This window comes from Meriones unguiculatus, chromosome 12 (assembly GCF_030254825.1).
Source record: "Meriones unguiculatus strain TT.TT164.6M chromosome 12, Bangor_MerUng_6.1, whole genome shotgun sequence".
NCBI classification, from domain to species: domain Eukaryota; kingdom Metazoa; phylum Chordata; class Mammalia; order Rodentia; family Muridae; genus Meriones; species Meriones unguiculatus.
The window spans coordinates 34,824,542-34,841,890 of record NC_083360.1 but is presented as its reverse complement, the minus strand read 5'-3'; the positions used below and the strand labels follow the sequence as shown (position 1 = coordinate 34,841,890).

The 17,349-nt window shown below is 47.2% G+C and overlaps 1 protein-coding gene across 5 annotated transcripts in view; it reads right to left on the bottom strand.

Moving 5' to 3' along the window:
* Window positions 1-17,349, bottom strand: part of Ccm2 (CCM2 scaffold protein) — a 56,933-nt gene that overhangs the window by 6,341 nt on the left and 33,243 nt on the right. For all 5 annotated transcript variants that reach the window (XM_021648228.2, XM_021648231.2, XM_021648229.2 and 2 more), the window contains 4 exons: window positions 9,440-9,523; window positions 8,863-9,046; window positions 4,389-4,525; window positions 2,994-3,129 (listed from right to left, as the gene is read on the bottom strand). In XM_021648228.2, the coding sequence (XP_021503903.1) occupies window positions 2,994-3,129; window positions 4,389-4,525; window positions 8,863-9,046; window positions 9,440-9,523 (541 nt within the window). The remainder of the gene's footprint in view (window positions 1-2,993; window positions 3,130-4,388; window positions 4,526-8,862; window positions 9,047-9,439; window positions 9,524-17,349) is intronic.

The following is a 17,349-nucleotide window of genomic DNA, read 5'->3' as shown; positions in this document are numbered from 1 at the left end:
GACCATAATATGATTTTCAATGAACAAGGAGTCAAACCAATCACAGGGACACAGAAGTGCTCCAAGCTGTGTGTACCCTAGAGAACTGGTGACCTTCAAGCCTCAACTTCCCCACCTTAAGTCAGTGATAAAGGTGTTGCAGTTTCACTGGGGTGTGGAAGACTCATTGGCTCCTACAATGGGCCACACACATGCCAAAAGGCTCCCTTTCAGCTTTGAAATCACACCAACAGTTCTTCTCTGCCTGTGAGTTAATAGGAACAGGGTGACGAAAGGACAGTCCTTCCACAAAAGTAAATACAGACACCAAGCTGCTCCCACCATCCTTTCATGCCTCTGATTCATACACACCATTACTCCTCAATAAACGACACTCAGACATGTTGTGTTTAGACTCATTGTCAGCGAGCCTGCCCACGAATGAACTGTGGTGGCTAATTTCAGTTATCAACTTGATTGGATCTGAGATCACCTAAGAGACCTGTCTCCGGGTCAGCCTGTGAGAGTAATTCCTAGGAGGCTCAACTGAGGAAAGGAAGCTCCTCCTCCGGAGTGGGCAGCGCTGTCAGTGGCTGTGGCCCAAATATGAAGGCATCGGAGGTTAGCGCGGCATCTCACTTGCAGTGGTTGCTCCTAGTCTGTGGGTCTACCCTGCTGCTGCCATCCTTCGCTGACAACAGAGCCCAGCTTCTCTGGCTTGCCAGGAGTTCCCCAGGACTGTGGCACCACACTGGAACTGATGAAACAGCCAGTCTCCTGGACTGGCAGACACTGAGTTCAGCCTTCCCCTGTGCAGGCAGCTATTGCTGGACTACCCAGCCTGTACTGTGCGAACTGATCCAATAAATCCCCTTTGTGATATACATTTGTTCTATGGGTTCTGCTCCCTAGAAGACCATTAATAGTCTAGTATCAGGAATGGGGCCTTTACAGAGATAGGGTAAACCTGAGTGTGTAGTGCTTAGGCCTTTGAAACTGGTCTGTATGAGGACGAGGTGCAAAAGTCTAGAACTTAGGGCTTAATGAAACACTCTGGTAAGAGTGCAGAAAACAAGAATGGTGACAAGAATGCTCATGGTGAAAACTGTGCTCATGAAGTTCCAGACATGAAACAGGTTCTATCAGGAACTAGATTAGAGGTCGTTCAGGTTACATCCTGGTAAAGAATCTGGCAGTCCTCTCCCCGTGTCCTGGGCATTTAAAAGGCATGAAATAATGTACTTCTTTAACAGGAAACTTCAAGATTCTGCAGTGAGGTTACTGCTCACCACTCTACCCATGAGAACAGGACGATATAAAGAAATGTGTTCTACATAGAGGAAGACCTCAAAAAGGCTAAAGGGGCTTCCTATTCCTTGAAAACAATTGCACAGCAAAGTGTATGCTGTTACAACTGTGGTCCATGGGGTCCAAGCTCCATCTAAAGCTGGGGTAGAACTTGACAGGACTGTCCACATGATATTGGCGATAACAGGAATGGAAGATGCAAGACTGGAGGTCATGGAGTTCCCCTAGTCTGTCCCATGGTCTCAGAAAGCTGCCAAGCAAAGTGCAATAGGGTCAGAATCCCTACAGGGAAGCCCTGAGATGAGACGTCACTGTGTAGAGCTGTGAAGCTCAAGCCCAAGCTACAGCAGAGACCTCAGGATGACAGAGAGGCCAGGACTAAGGCATGTCTGTCTAAAAAAGCTGTTACATCAAGTATGGCCAACCCAAGAGAGAGGCTGTGTGCTGAAGGCAGAAGGGCTGGAGGGCAGGGCTACCTGTGTCCCTTGGAGCTGAGGTAGTCCCACCATGAGCCACATACAGGGACGGAGGCTGCACAATCTGGTGCATTCTACTCAGCTTCGGTCTGATAGCCACCATCTTCCCTTGCTCTGTCCCATCCTTCCTTCTGGAATGAAAATGTTCACCCTGACCACTGAGCTTGGGAAATGTATTTGAAGTATGTAACCTGGGACTGTCAGTGAGTGCAGGGATTTTTGAAGTTGGAATGAATTCCTTTTGCATCACTTGATTGCCATGAGCATGCTGGGAGGGGCCAGGTGTATCAAACCCTGGTTTGAATGTGAACTGTTTCCCATAGGATGTTTCAACAACTGTCTCATGTTTGAGCATCTGGTCTCTAGTTAGTGGCACTGTCTGAGAAAGTGGTAGAGCCTTGCTGAGGGAAGTAGGTCACTAGGCTGTGATGATTTACAGCCTGGCCTCACATGCTCTTCTCTCTCTCTGCTTCCCGACTATGGCTGCAATACAGCCTTCTAACTTCTGCTCCTGCCTCCGTGCCTTCCCTTCCAGCTGCTATGCTTTTCCCACGGTGAGAAAGACAATAAACTATATTCCTCCCTTAAATTGCATCTTGTTAGTTATCTGGTTACAGCAATGAGAAAGAAAAGTAACTTATATAAGTGTGCTATTAGGGTGTGGTGGTGCACAGCTTTAATCCCCGTGGTCAGAGAGGCAAAGGCAGGTGGATGTCTGTGATTTTGAGGTAAGCCTGGTCTACAAATCCAGGACAGCCAAGGTTGCACAGAGAAACCCTGTCTCAAAAAACAAAACAAAATGTGCATGAAATCTGGTCTGGCTACATAGCCCAGGCAGGCCTCAAAGTTGTAACAATTTTCCTGACTCCATCTCCTGGTTTCCTGGATTACAAATGTATGTCACCACACCCAGACAGAAGTATCTATGGACTAACAAGGTCTGTACAGTATTACTGACAGTTTTCATGGGTAGTGCAGAGGTGCTGACCCTCCAGGGCACCTCTGGCTCTTCCTGACACTCTCTGGTTTCTTCGTCTCAGTCTCTCACAAAGCCAGAGCAACCTCAGGCAGTTTGGCTGTGGTCTTGCAAGGGATCACACACTGAGATCAGCCCAGGTATTCCAAAAGGGAGGCTCCCCAAAACATGTTCCGCCTACCCACAGCACCCCTTCCTGGGAGCCTATGCTTCCGGAGGAAGTGCTCACCACCCCCAACTTCCATCCAACATACCGCTGTGCAGTGACAGGTGGTGGGTGGGTGTGGAGGCCCCATCAAATATCGCTCGGTCCAGAAAGTCGATGGTGGACTCTGTGTAAACAATCTGGAAAACCTGGCTGAGCAGGGAGCACAGTTCTTCCGCGGCGACCTGCAGTGAGTGAAGGACAGCAGCTGTCTTCAGTGGCTGAAACTATAGGCAGCGCCTTCCCACAGCCTCTACGGTACCCATGTCATCTCAGGGGCTCCACAAATGTAAAGGGGAAGGAGACCAGAACCAAAGGGCCCCATGCCTTTCATAGTCCAGAGGGTTATCATGAAACAGACCCAATGATTGAGAATGGATTGTGGCCTAGGTGTGGCCTCCCAGGTGTCTGGAGGGAATGCTACACATGGGTGCTAGCATCAGCTTTATCTCCTCTTCCTCTAACTGACCATCAACACGTCAAACATTTCTATCTAAGCCCAAGTAGGAAAAAGAAGGCACCCTGGTTTCACTTCTGACCTCAGAGAGGCATTTCCAAAAGCAGTGGAGTTTTTTGTAATACTGTGCTGTTTAAAACAGGGCTTCTTTAGTGGATTGATTTGGTCCAGAGCCGTTGATGTAACAGCAGCTAGGGACATTTTTAATACACAAGGGAAATGTAGGGATGCTGCTCCAGGGCATGAGCAAATGCCCACAACAGAGACAGCATTTGATTGAGAGCGCCAGCACAAAGGCTAAGTAGGGTGAAGCAGAGGACATTCAGGTGGGCAGTCACCGTTAGCCAACGGAAGTAAGGGGCAGAAATTAAGTGGAAGGTGTCAAGTGATCCCTGAGGCTCCACAGCCTTCCTTTATGCCTCTGTGACTGCCAACATGCTGAGGGAAATGCTAACTCTGTTCACAGCACCAGGCAGGTGTGGTGTGTGGGTCCCCATGTCTGTAGACATGACTGTCAGTCAGTGTGGGGGTGGGGAGAGGCATCCCAAAGAAGAGACAGGTAAGCAAAAGTTGTGCTGGCCATCTCAGGGATGGTACTAGAGGAGTGGCAAGGACAGAACACAAGGGCAAGGTTGGCAGAGGAGGGCAAGGCAGAGCTAGGTACAGGAGGCATCCTCTGGGGCCAGGGAGTGTAGGCTGCCGTGTGTATAGGTAGGGACAGTGATTGGGTCATAGGTAGGGTTGGTCAGGGAGAACCAGCAGGAAGGGACCTGAAGTAGTGCTACAGAGCTGAAGGAAGGATGGCTAGGGCCAGGGTTGTAAGTGGAGCCATGAAGAACTACAGTGGGATTTGGTCTTGGGCAGGGCTAGAGGGAGGGCAGCCTCTGATCACAGCGGGACCAGGCTGGGAGCTGGGTCTGGGCAAGGCTTGAACTAACAAGAGGCAGAGGTTGTGGATTGCTCTGGCCCACAACAGGGAGGTCTCACCTTGCTCTCTGTGGCCATGATGACCAGGCAACATGCCTCTACTGGCCCCACTGCACTTTCTGACAAGGAGCCTGCGCTGAGGCCTCTAGAACTTTCTGCACACAGACTTTGGCTGGGAGAGATGCCTGGGTCCTGGGCTGAGAAGTAAACACATTGGTTAGTGCAGTGCATGGAGGGCAGGTGTGAGGGCAGCTGAGGCACCAGCTGGACCATTCGCTCCCCAGGGCCTGTGAGACGTCTCCGTGGGTAAGCACTCGCCATGCAAGCCTGACAACCTGAGCTCTATCCCAGGGACCTACATAATGGTGGAAGGAGAGAACCACTCCACGAAGCTGTCCTCTGACCTCCACATGCACGCCACGGCACGTCATCATTCATAGTCATATTTATAGTAAAAATATTTAGTTATAGCTGGGCTTGGCGGTGCATGCCTTTAATCCCGATGCTCGGGAGGCAGGGCAAGCAGATCTCTGTGAGTTTGAGGCCAGCCTTGTCTACAAAGTAAGTCCAGGCCAACCAGGACTTTTACACAGAGAAACCCTGCCCTGAAAACAAAAACAATAAATAAATAAATAAATAAATAAATATTTTAAGATTGTCTTTCCAAACCAAGCTAACTTGCGAGAGTTCCAGGGCACCAAAGCACCCATCTTCATACTCCACTGTGTGCCAAACCATGCCAGCTGATATTCAACTGCTTAGAGCTACATAAACAAGTAAAACTACGAATAAACCCAACAGGGTTCACACCTCCAGGGAGTTTTTGTCCCAAGGCATTCTCTTCCTCCAGATGTATAAGCTAAGGTGGGGGGACCTGAAAGGACGTGAATGTGGCTGTGGACATAGCCCAAGGCCACATCCTCATACTGTATACATCAGAAAATGCACTGTGGTTCTAAAGCTGTCCAGGGAGTGGAGCTCTGAGAGCAGCACACGGGTCCAACCAGCCTGGAAGGGCATTCAGAGTTTGCTTAGAGCTGGCCCGGCTGTCTTCTCAGGCGTGTGCAGAAGGCAAACTGGAAAAACACGAGGATTAGCTACAGCCCTGGGCGCACAGGCAGAAACAGGCTCAGGCCAGACATAGGTGGGAGTGCAGACGACGGGCTCTGAGCTACCAGTGAGTTCCTGGGACAACAATGTCCTTATGGCAGCCACTGACCACAGAGCTACTGAGTATAATATATGATGAGGCAGACAGAGTAATCACAACCAAGGCTTGATTTTTAATTAAATAATAACTAGCTGAGCCATCTTCATATTGTTCACGTGCTCTAATAGGAACAGACTACATACAGGAGGCAACACAAATATACCACTGAAGCCAGGCATGGTGGAGCCTGCCTGAAATCCCAGCACTTGGGAGACAAGCAGAAGGATCATTGTGATTTCAAGCCCTGCCCGGGCTAGACAGTGAGGTTAAAACCAGCCACAGTGAAACACTGCCTCAAATAAACAAACAAACAAACAAACAAATAAGTAAATAAATAAAATGAGTACAAATTTAAAGACAGAGAGGAGGCTAGGGATACATATCTCAGCCTAGATATGTGTGTGTGTGTACACTCAACTCCCCAACCCCCTTCCCCACAGACAGTGACATGGAGAGTCTATGAATATATTATTGTAAGTCACTTCTTGTTTCTATTTTTGTTAACATTTTAAATTAGCTTTCTGAACCCCGGTGGGCAGCTGTGAAGTGTGGGCACCAAGCAGGTGCCATCTGTGAGGATGTCACTTCTCCCCTCCGGGCAGCAAGCCGAGACAGCCACAAGGCTGCTCCATGCCACCAGCTTCAGACCTGCCACCTGTCTCTCCTCCATCATTCAAAATGCTTTGGCAGACACACAGGGTCCCTGCTTCACCCACTCTCCAAGGTGAATGGACCCTGAGCTCGCCACACTAGCCTGCCTCAAGCACTGGCCACCCTCTGGACAGAAGAGGCACACTGCTGCCAGTTGCTAGGAGGTGCTAGGAGTGAATGATACTGATTCGTCTATCTGGCTCTACGTGGGGGCACCATAAGCCAAAACCTAAACCACGCCATGTTCTCAGAAGCCTTAATCCGAGTGGATGCACACACACTCCTGCCAAAATGAGGCCAGCCCCCGGGACACAGGGATGCATTCTCTGCTGATGAGAGGAGCTGAATCTCAGTACTGCCTCTCACGCTTTTGGAATGTTCCTTATATGGAGGGAATTCTCTATTTTCTCTTCCTCAACGATCTATTCAAATGATTCACACAGAAAAACACTGCTCCTGCATGAGAAATACCAGAACCATTTCTCCATATATCAGCTTAAAATGTCCTCGAGAACGTGGTGAGGAGTCGGTCTTCTCCCACTCAGGAGCAGAGGGTCACCTTGGTGGTGCTGGACAGAGTGGCTGGGGTCTAAAGCCAGGAGGGACCAGTTCAAGGACTCCCCCTTCACCCACCTGTGAGATGAGACTCACAGAACCCTCTTAGGTTTCTGACAGGTGTTAAATGAGGTAATTTGTGGCAGAGACTGTGTACTAGTTTGAGTCATGCCCAAATTGACATTTTTACAGATAAAAATGGTTAGTGACAATTTCATACTGTTCAACCTTATTCAATGCCTAGTACAAAACAGACAAGCTCGGGCAACTCTGGAAGAAAACCAAGGACCATGATTTGGACGGTAAATATGCAGCCAGGACTTGGCCCCAGGGGGCCACTCCTGGGAAGCAGGAGTTTTCAGACAGTCCTTTGGTCACCGAGGCATGCCCTCAAAAGAAACCCTGGGGCTTCTCCCCTTTTTCTTCTTCCTCTTTTTGGGCTTTCTGTCCACAAAGCGAGTAGCTTTGTTCTGCCATGCAATCCCCACGGTTGCCATCTGGCACCTACACCATACGCCTAGAAGCACTGGGTCTACTTGATCACAGACTGGAACCTCAAAAGCCATGAGCCAAATAAGCCTTTTCCCTTTGTGGCTGGGAATGGTGGCTCACTTTTGTAATCCTACTACTCAGAAAGCAGGGGCAGGACTGCTGTGAGTCCAAGGCTACCCTGGACCTCAGAGTAAATTCCAGGTCAGATGAGATTAGAGTGGGATCTTAACTAAAAATAAAAATAAACCTTTGTGCTTTGTAAGTTAAGTAACTCAAGGGGACCTTGTTCAGGTGTAACAGCACCGGTGACCGTGTGTCACAACATGTATCTACAACATGTATCTACAACATGTATCTACAAATGTGTGTGGAGGTCACTGGGTTGGGCAGGCAAGTGCATTTCAGTCATGGCTGTATGACATATGCAGCTGTGTGTGCAGTTATGTGTGGTATGGTACGTGTGAATTGTATAAAGGAAAATGTGTGTAAGTGTGAGCTATTCTACAGACAAGGCGGAGCAGCTGAAACTCCTTCACAACCCTCCAGCTGCCTGGAATCGAGCACAGCACTTGGACTAGCATCATAAGCCAGACATACTCCTCCCATACCATGGAACAACCTAGACCATCTGACCCCTTGAGCCTGGTCACCAGCCCTCTGGAGCTGGCTTCAAGCACAGCACTTGGACTAGCATCATTAGCCAGACATACTCCTCCCATACCATGGAACAGCCTAGACCATCTGACCCCTTGGGCCTGGTCACCAGCCCTCTGGAGCTGGCTTCCCAAGTACTCAGAGTGACCCCAGCAAGCTTAGGCTAGTATGTCTGCGGCAACACAGATAAGACAGTTTCCTCCCTCATTCGTCACTGGTTTAAATGTTAAGGTGAAGGCCCAGAAGCTGGTAGCAGCCTGCACACTACTGTCCAGGAAGGGTGCTGTGTGCATCCACAGAGGAGCATGGTAGGTGGGAAGAGCACCCTGCTGTTTCTGAACACAAAGGCGGCACCACAGCCTGGGGGAACTGTCTCTGCTGTCCCTGCTTTGGGAACACTGGGGCTCAAAATGTGGCCTGGAGGCTAGATGTGGTGGTGCACACCTTTAACTCCAGAGTCCAGGAGGCAGAGGCAGGGCGATCTCTGTGAGTCCTAGACAGATAGGGCTATGTAGAGAGACCCTGTCTCATTAAAAAAAAAAAAAAAAAAAGAGCAAAACAAATGTGGGTTGGGTTCAGAGGTCCCTGCTTAGCTTTTGGTCACCACCCTTCTCTCTGAGGCTCCACTGTACCCGAGCAGTGGAGGCAACACTAATTATGGGAGCAGGGGCTGAGGACTCACTAGGAGAAAGGCTTTTTTTGTGAGTAGCTCTGACTGTCCTGGAACTCACTGTAGAGACCAGGCTTTGAACTCACAGAGATCCACCTACCTCTGCCCACACCTGGCTCAAGAAAGGCCTTATTTGAACACTGGCCCTCAGTGTGACAGGGACACTGGGGCCACAGCAGGTCACGGCAGGAAAACCATTTTATAGCCATCATAGGTGGCAGCACCTAGCCCGGAGCCACCTCCAGAGTGTCAGGAAAGAGGGAACCCTTTCTTTCCTCCAGATCACCTCCCCCGAACTGTACCTGTCTTCAGGACCACCAGGTGCGCGGCATCGTCTCGGACATAGGAGACAGCAGCAATGTCGTGGATAGGCACCCTGAGGATGAGGTCCTCCCCGTCCCTCCAGGCCAGCTTGACATTGTAGGCAGACAGGCTGAGCACAGCATCGTGCTCCTGGGTCAGGTGTCCAGGAAGTTGGTGGGAGCGCTGCAAAGAACCACAATCGTCAGAACTGCTGGGTCACTGTATATGAGGCTCGCCTCGGGGAGCACTGTGCTGGCCCACGTCCACACATGACAAAGAAGTGCTATTCCCCCAGTACAGCTGCACTCCCTCCGAGGATGTCAACATGTCTGAATCACGTGGGGGAATTCTTTCGGAACTGCCTTTTAAAATATCTTCAAACTGTGAGTGTGTGAAGCAGCCCAAAACCAAGTCTAGAGGTTAAAGGTTCTGACTAAGGAACAGTCTTTGTCTTTGAGTGCCAAGAATACCCATAAAATGACAGGGCTAGGTCATCCCTCTCAGCCTGAGGTCAAAGGGGAGGGACCAAGGACTGATGAAGCTAAGTAGCAGAGAGCATGGGGGACAAGCTCTTACCTTTGCCCTATCTATGAAATGCAGGATTTCAGTCCTACTGGAGGGGTTCAGGTAGCCGGGTATGGATGTTAACTGACCTAAATACTGCAAGAGAGAGAAAGAAAGAGTGCTGTGAGAAACAGAGCCAAGACTACTGCTGTTACTACAGAGCACAAAGCCAGGGCCCATCCCCAGGCCACCAGGCCCATTCACCTTTAGCATTCTCCAAAGAGTCCTACTTTTTTGTTTGTTTGTTTTTTTCTGGTTTTCAAGACAGGGTTTCTCTGTGTAGCCCTGAGTGTCCTGGAACTCGTTCTATAGCTAGACTGATTATCTATCTATCTATCTATCTATCTATCTATCTACCTACCCACCCACCCATCCTAATCTATCACGTGCATTGGTGTTTGGCCTGCATGTGTGTCTGTGTGAGGGTGTCACCAGGGTCCTCTGGAGAGCACTGAGCCACCTCTCCAGCCCCTCATCCTACATTCTTACTGAAGTCTCAGCAGCTGTAGATGATCTTCCCACATTTCCCACTGCTCTGTGTTCACAACTGGCATCAAACGTCTTTCAAAGGTATCTCAAAACCAGTTTCGGTAGGATGGGGACCTAGCTGACAGGTGCTTCCTGCTCACTGTCGGGGCACTGTGCATGGCCCCACTAAAATTTTAAAACACATCAGCTCAGCTGACAAATTTACACATACAGAAAAGTGAAGGCCATGGCCTGAATGCACCCCCAAAATCCATGTTTGAGACTTAACCCGTAAGTAACAGTGTTGAAAGGTGGGCTGTGGGGGATTAGGCCACAGAGGCTCTGCCCTTAGAAATGAATTGATGATACTACAGCAGAGCAGGATCTTGTTTTATATTTTTAATTTTTTTAAAATTAATTAGTTTATTCACTTTGTATCCCAGCTGTAGCCCCCTCCCCCTTCCCCTCCTAATCCCACCCTCCCTCCTGCTTCCTCTCCCGTGCCCCTATTTTAATTTTTATGAGCATGGATGCTGTGCTTTTGTGTAGGTACTCTTGTGTGTCTGGTGCTCGTGGAGGCAGCAGGAGGCATCCGATCCCCTGGAACTAGAATTACACACAGCTGTGAGGCAGCAGCGGGTGATGGGAATGGATCTATGGTCTTGGGATAGAGCAGCCACTGCTCTAACACTGAGCCACGTCTACAGCTCCTGCAGCGTCTCCCCTTCTAACTGCAGTTACAGACGGCTGTGAGCCACCACATGGGTGCTGGGGAGTGAACCCAGGTCCCACAACTATACTTCAAATTTTTAACTGTGTATGGTGCATGTGTGGCTGTGTGTGTGCATGCGTGTGCTTGTGAGTGCGTGTGCATGTGTGTGCTGCATATAATGTGTCTGAATGTTTTGCCTGCATGTCTGTACAGCACATGTGTGGCTGGTACCCATGGGAACCAAAAGAAGGCACTGAATTTCCTGGGACTGGAATTATAGATGGTTGTGAGCCACCATGTGAGTGCCGGCAATCAAATCCAGGCCATCTGGAAAAGCATCCTACCCCTTCCATTTTTTCTTGACAGGCTCCTGCTATGCTCTGGCTGGCCTGGAACTTATATACAATCCAGACCAGCCTTAAATTCCCCCTCCCCCCCCCCCTTTTTTTTTTACACAGGGTCTCATATAACCCTGTCAGGCCTCAAATTTCCTGTTGTCAAGGATGATCTTAAACTTCTGATCCTCCTGCCTCTACCTCTTGAGTGCTGGCAAGATAGACATAGGCCATCACCCCTGGTTTTGGCAGTGCTGGGGACTAAACACGGGTCTTTACAGATGCCAGGCAAAGCCACATCCTCAGCCCCTCGGCAACCCTGCTGTTTCAGAGTTGGAATTACAGTCTTGGAATTACAGGCCCAAGTCAGCACATCTGGTTAGAAACAGAGTCATTATAAAAGAATGAGCTCCATCCCCTTTTTGCTCTGTCTTGTCCATCATCTTCTTGTTCTACTTTACCACAGGAAGATGCAACAAGAAAGTCCTTCAACATTAGTACCTTGGTTTCCAGAACCATGAGGAATAGGTAGTTCTTACCCAGGCTGCCACACTCTATTAGAGCAGTACACACAGACTATGACAAAAGCAAGAAGGCCACGAGACCTTTGGTTCAGCAAATCTCCAGGTCACGGGGTACTGAAAGCTGAATGGCGATTCTGTCTGCAGCCTTCATGCCTAGTTTTTCCCTTCATATGAAACGTAAGTCTGTATTTTAAAAAATTGTACTTTGCCTCCACGTATGTATGTATACCATGTGTACGCCTGGTGCCCACGAAGGTCAGAAGAAGGTAGAGGGATCCCCTGGAACTGTAGTTACAGATAGTTGTGAGCCCTCACATGGGTACTGGGAAGTGAATCCAGGTCCCATAAATATATTTTTAATTTTTATTTAATTACTGTATGTGTGTGTGTGTGTGTGTGTGTGTGTGTGTGTGTGTATGGTGTGTGTACCTGTAGAACTTTTATTCACCTGCTTTAATTGTCATCTCTGAGGATTACTGACTGTCTGTTAACCTAGGCCTGCTCCTGGAAGCTTCTAGCCTCCATACAATCTAACCCAGGCCTGGAATGTTTTCAGCCTCTGAGCCTTACTGCCGAATAAGCTCACTCTTTCTTGTTCTTTCTGGGTTGGCTGGTTCAATTCAGCTGCTCTGGCTCAAACTCCTCTCCCAGCTAACTTATTCAATCTGGCTTTTCTCTTGGCCTTTAAATTGTTCTGCTTGGCTAACACTAACTCCAGCAATCTGGTCAAATCGCCCGGCTCCTTCTGCCTTCACCTACGTCTAGCCTGTCCTCTCATTCAACCTCTCTCTGTAAAACTCTCCTGGTAAAATTGCATTCCCACCCCACCCCCTCTCTGCATTGCCCAGTAAATAGTTTCCCTTTCCCCTCTCTTCTCCTGAGAGTTGGGCATATCCTGGTCTATCAAATCTTTCTCTCATTCATCACCTTTTCTGTCCATGGGTACTTCCTTCTACAAACCAACTTTACCTTCAGTGTTTGGGATTAAAGGCATGCGCATACCTGGACCTAAGCTTTTCTTTACATGGAACTTACTCTATACCAGGCTGGCCTTGAGCTCAGATCTGCTTGCCTCTGTTTCCTAGACTAAAGGTGTGTTTGTATTCCAGGCAGATCCCATAGGCCTAGAAGGTCTTTGGATGAGGTATTTTGCCGGAGCAGCCATGTTCTGAGTTAACATTCCTCTGCATGTGTGCACGCACACAGCATGGTACAGGTGTGCAGGTCAGAGGATAACTTTCGGGAGATGGTTCTTTCCCCCCTCCACTGCAGCTTCTGGGGGCCAAACTCAAATCAGTAATCTTGCAAAGCAAGTGCTTTTACCCCAGGGCTGTCTCACTGGCCTCACAATCAGTGGACGGGCAGCACCCGACTCTCAGAGCTACAGTCCCATGCTGGCATCTGGAGCTCCACACTCAGGTGCCCAGAACCTTGAGGGTTCGGTCCATCATGGTGCAGAGGGCATGGCAGCAGGCCCCAGAGGCACCTGGTCACAGTGCCTGCCTGCAACAGCACTTCCAGTGAACAGCAATCCAAGTTACAGCAAACCCTCCAGGTCTAGTTTCACAAACTGACGGCCTACCAATATATTCTTCCCAGGAAGATAATTCCTGACCTCGACGTTTATTGATTCATATAGTTAAGGCTCTTTATTTAAAGGGGGTGAAGATGAACCTCCAGTTTCTGATCCAGCATGGAAGGAGCCTTAGAATGTCTCTCTCATCATTACAACAAAAAAGCTGACAAACACAAGTCTGAAAGGTATGGCAGAACACGCCTACAGCACTCAGGAGGTAGAGGCAGGAAGTTCAGGAGTTCAAGACCAGCTTCTGCTATATAGCGAGTTCAAGGCAAGGCCAGCCTGGGACCTTGTCTTCAAAACCAAACAAATAAGCAAACAGCAAAACCAAACCACAAGTAAATACGTACTTTTAGGAAAAAAGAAAAAAAAGTAAAAGAATACTGATGTATCAGAGATAGAGAAATAGCTCTATCTGTGCTTCAGTTCTGAGAGCCCACTTGGTGGCTCAAAACTGTCCAGAATTCTAGTTCCAAGAAACCCAATACTGTCCTCTGTCCTCTGCAGGCACCAGGCACCCACATGGTGCACAGACATACATGCAGGCAAAACATTTATACACATAAAATTTAAAAAAAAAAAAATAGAATTAAAAAGAAATGAGTAAAATACTAAAGGATGAACAGAGTGTTCTGTTATTCCTAATATAGTCTTTTCCTCTAAGAAAATACTTTACCAGGGCCTACCTCCACCTACCTACAAGAGGGAAAACATAACATTTACTTCCTCTAGCCTTCTGGTTCATACTTTCGACAATAAGAGAACACAAAACCAAAAAGCACAGCTGACATTCACAGCCCAGGGCAATGTTCACAAAAACCTTAAGGCCTAGTCATAAGACTTATCAACATGGCTCTTACCCATCAACAAAGGCTCTTATTTCAACTAGAAAGAACTGAAGGTTCCAGTACCTTAAGAAGGCTCCCCAGGAAAGAAAAACATGGACAGCAAAAGAGATTTTAGCTGCTGACAAGTATACTTACAACAGTCAAAATAGCATAAGTACTTGTCAGACAACCACAGACCTTCACCAAGACCTCTGCCCCGGGCCTAAGTTCCTTGCATCTGAAGCATCATGCTTAGAGTTCAAAGAATTACAAGGCATATGAAAAGGCAGGACCACAGTTGGGAAGGACCACAAACGGTAGTGTTTCAGACATGATAGAGACACTCTGTCAGACTGGGGATTTAAAACAGTAGTGATTAACATGCTAAAAGATGAAATGGAAAAGTGTACAACACAGAGGAAGAGATGGGCAATTGAAGCAGGAAGATGGAAAGTCTAAGAATCAGTAGGTAATCCTAGAAACTGACAACACTGTAGCAGCAATAAATAGTACCTCTAGCATACTCACTAGCCACTGGATATACTGACCAAGAAAAGATATGAATGAGCTTAGACTTAAGGATAAGAGAGAATTCCAAAACTTAAAAGCAAAGAGAGCCAGCAATGCAGGGACATAGCTGTAACTCAGAACTCTGGAGATTGAGGCAGGAGGATCACAAGTATAAGGGTACCCTCAGTTTCACAGTGAATCTGAGGCCAGACTCTCTGAGAGAGAGGGAGGGAGAAGGGAGAAATGAAAGAAAGAGTATTTAAGACCCAGGACAACAAGGTTGTAATGTGACAGATGAGAAAGCGAAGAGGGGTTGGGGTAGAGAGGTGGCCCAACAACTAAGACAACTGGCTATTCTCACTTTAACTGGGTTCAGTTTCCAGGACCCACCTCAGCTGACCTGCACGCACATATACTCACATAGGACTACATACACACACATAAATAAAGAGGAAAAATGTTTAAGAAGAAAGCAAAAGAAATTAAAGTACTGATGCCTAAGCATTTCTCCACTTAAGGTGAATATACCAAACCACCGCCAGAAAGATCAGAGCACTAAATAAGACAGAAAGCACAAAGTTTACATATAAACATATACTTGGGCTTTTTTTTTTCCCCCTCCCAAGACAGGTTTTTCTGTGTAGTCTTGACTGTCCCAGAACTCTCTTTGTAGACCAGGCTGGCCTTGAACTGACAGAGATCCATCTGCCTCTGCCTCCAGAGTGCTAAGATTAAAGGCATATGCTCAGGATACTCAGTTTTCAGAAAGAGAAACAAGCAAACAAACAAACAAACAAAAACTAAAGGCTAAATCGTGTAGGAAGCCACAGTGGACCAAACACCCCATAAAAAGGCAAAGGTTAAAAATGACACTGAGCTTCTCTCCAGAATGCAAGCAAAAATAAACATTTCTGAGAAAAATCTGTGAGCCTATAATTGTGAATCCGGGAAAATTATTCTTCAAAAGTGAAAGAAAGAAAGAAAGAGAGAGAGAGAGAGAGAGAGAGAGAGAGAGAAAGAAAGAAAGAAAGAAAGAAAGAAAGAAAGAAAGAAAGAAAGAAAGAAAAGAGGAAGTAAAGCTTCAGCCAGGTATAAAGGCTGAGGCAGATGATCCGTACAAGCTGGAGGCCAGGTCCAGCTACACAGTGATTTCCTGTCAGCCAGAGCTATGAGCAAGGCTTCATAAAACAAGAGCAGGCCAGCTGTGCTGGCACATACCTCTCATCCCAGCATCCCAGAGGCACAGGCAGAGGCAGGCAGATATCTAGGCCACCCAAAGGCTACTGAGTGAGACCCTGCTTCAGAAGGGGGAAGGGGCAGGCAAAAAGGAGAGAAGAAATTATTTTTCTCAAACAAAAACTGAAGGTCTCAGGTACTTGGTAGGAAATGTTAAAAGAACTTCAGAGGGACTTAGCAGTTAAGAGCACTGGCTGCTCTTCCAGAGGACCCAGGTTCAGCTCCCAGCACCTACCTGGCAGCTCCCTGCCATCCGTAACTCCATTTCCAGGGAATCCAATGCCACCTTCAGGCTGCTCCAGGCACCACACACGTGTGGTCCACACATACATACATATTCAGGCACTCACATACACACATAAAATAAAAATAAATAAGGGAAATCACATCATCCGAATCTGTGAGCTACATGGAAGAAAGAATTATGTAAATAAAGGTAAAATCAAATCTTCCATTTTCTTATTTTAATTGCCCTACAAGCAGATGCTTGAAAATAAGAACAGCAACAGTCTACTGGGTGAGGGTAACTGGGTAACTGAAGAGCAAGCGAAACAAACAGAAACAAAAGAGGTACTGGGATGTGGGGGTGGACTGAGCACAGCAGGCATCCCTAACCCAAAACCGAATATTTTCAGTATCGACAGGATGCGCAAAAGTCTTAAACTGTAGAGTACTTTAGATTTTCAGGGATTCTCAGTCCATAAAACATTATGCAAATACTCCAATGCCAGAAAAACTCTGATATCTGAAACACTTTTGGTGTTTTTTTGATAAGAGTTACACAAGCTGTCTTCAGCAGTAAAATGGAAAGCAGAGCAAGGTCAGTTGTAAATGCTTTCTTCAAATTCTAAGGCAGTATATTAAATTAAAATAATATACATGGGGGGGTTGGAGAGATGGCTCAGAGGTTAAGAGCACTGGCTGTTCTTCCAGAGGTCTTGAGTTCAATTCCCAGCAACCACGTGGTGGATCATAACCATCTATAATGAGATCTGGTGCTCTTCTGGCCTGCTGGCACACATGCAGACAGAATACTGTATCAATAATAAATAAATATTTAAAATATATATACATTTGAATTAAACTTATATATAAATATATATGTGATATGGTCAGAGAGAAGATATACAAAAAGAAAAAAAAATGACTGTATAAAATGTTCAAATAAACCAGAGAAAGAAGAAATAGAAGGAAAAAAAAAAAAAAAGACCAAGGGAAGGAAAAAGGTTAAATATACCAAGTATTAACCAGCTACATCATTATTTACTTTGAGTGGTCTAAATATACCAATCCATAGAGAGATACTGGGTACTGAGGATAGAGAATGTGTGAGGCCCTAGATTTAATCCCAGTAAAACACACACACACACACACACACACACACACACACACAGTCAATACCATCCAGCAACAAAAGGTTGCACATTCTTCACCTCATCCATCTATAGTGACCATATTCTGGGTCATAAATACATCTTATCTTTAAAAAGGCCACCATACAATGTCCGCTTACAGAAAGAATCTACCAAAGAAGGAACTCACGGAATAGCCCAACCCAGGATGATCTGTTCAAGAAATAGACTCAGTAACTAAAAGCCTTCCTAGACAGTCACAGACCCAGACAAGATCAATAGTGACTTCTTCTGAACGCCCGAGAAAGGAATGGGGGTGGAGGGTGTTTCAAGCAGGACATGGTGGAGCATGCCATAATTCCAGCGCTCTGGAGGTAAA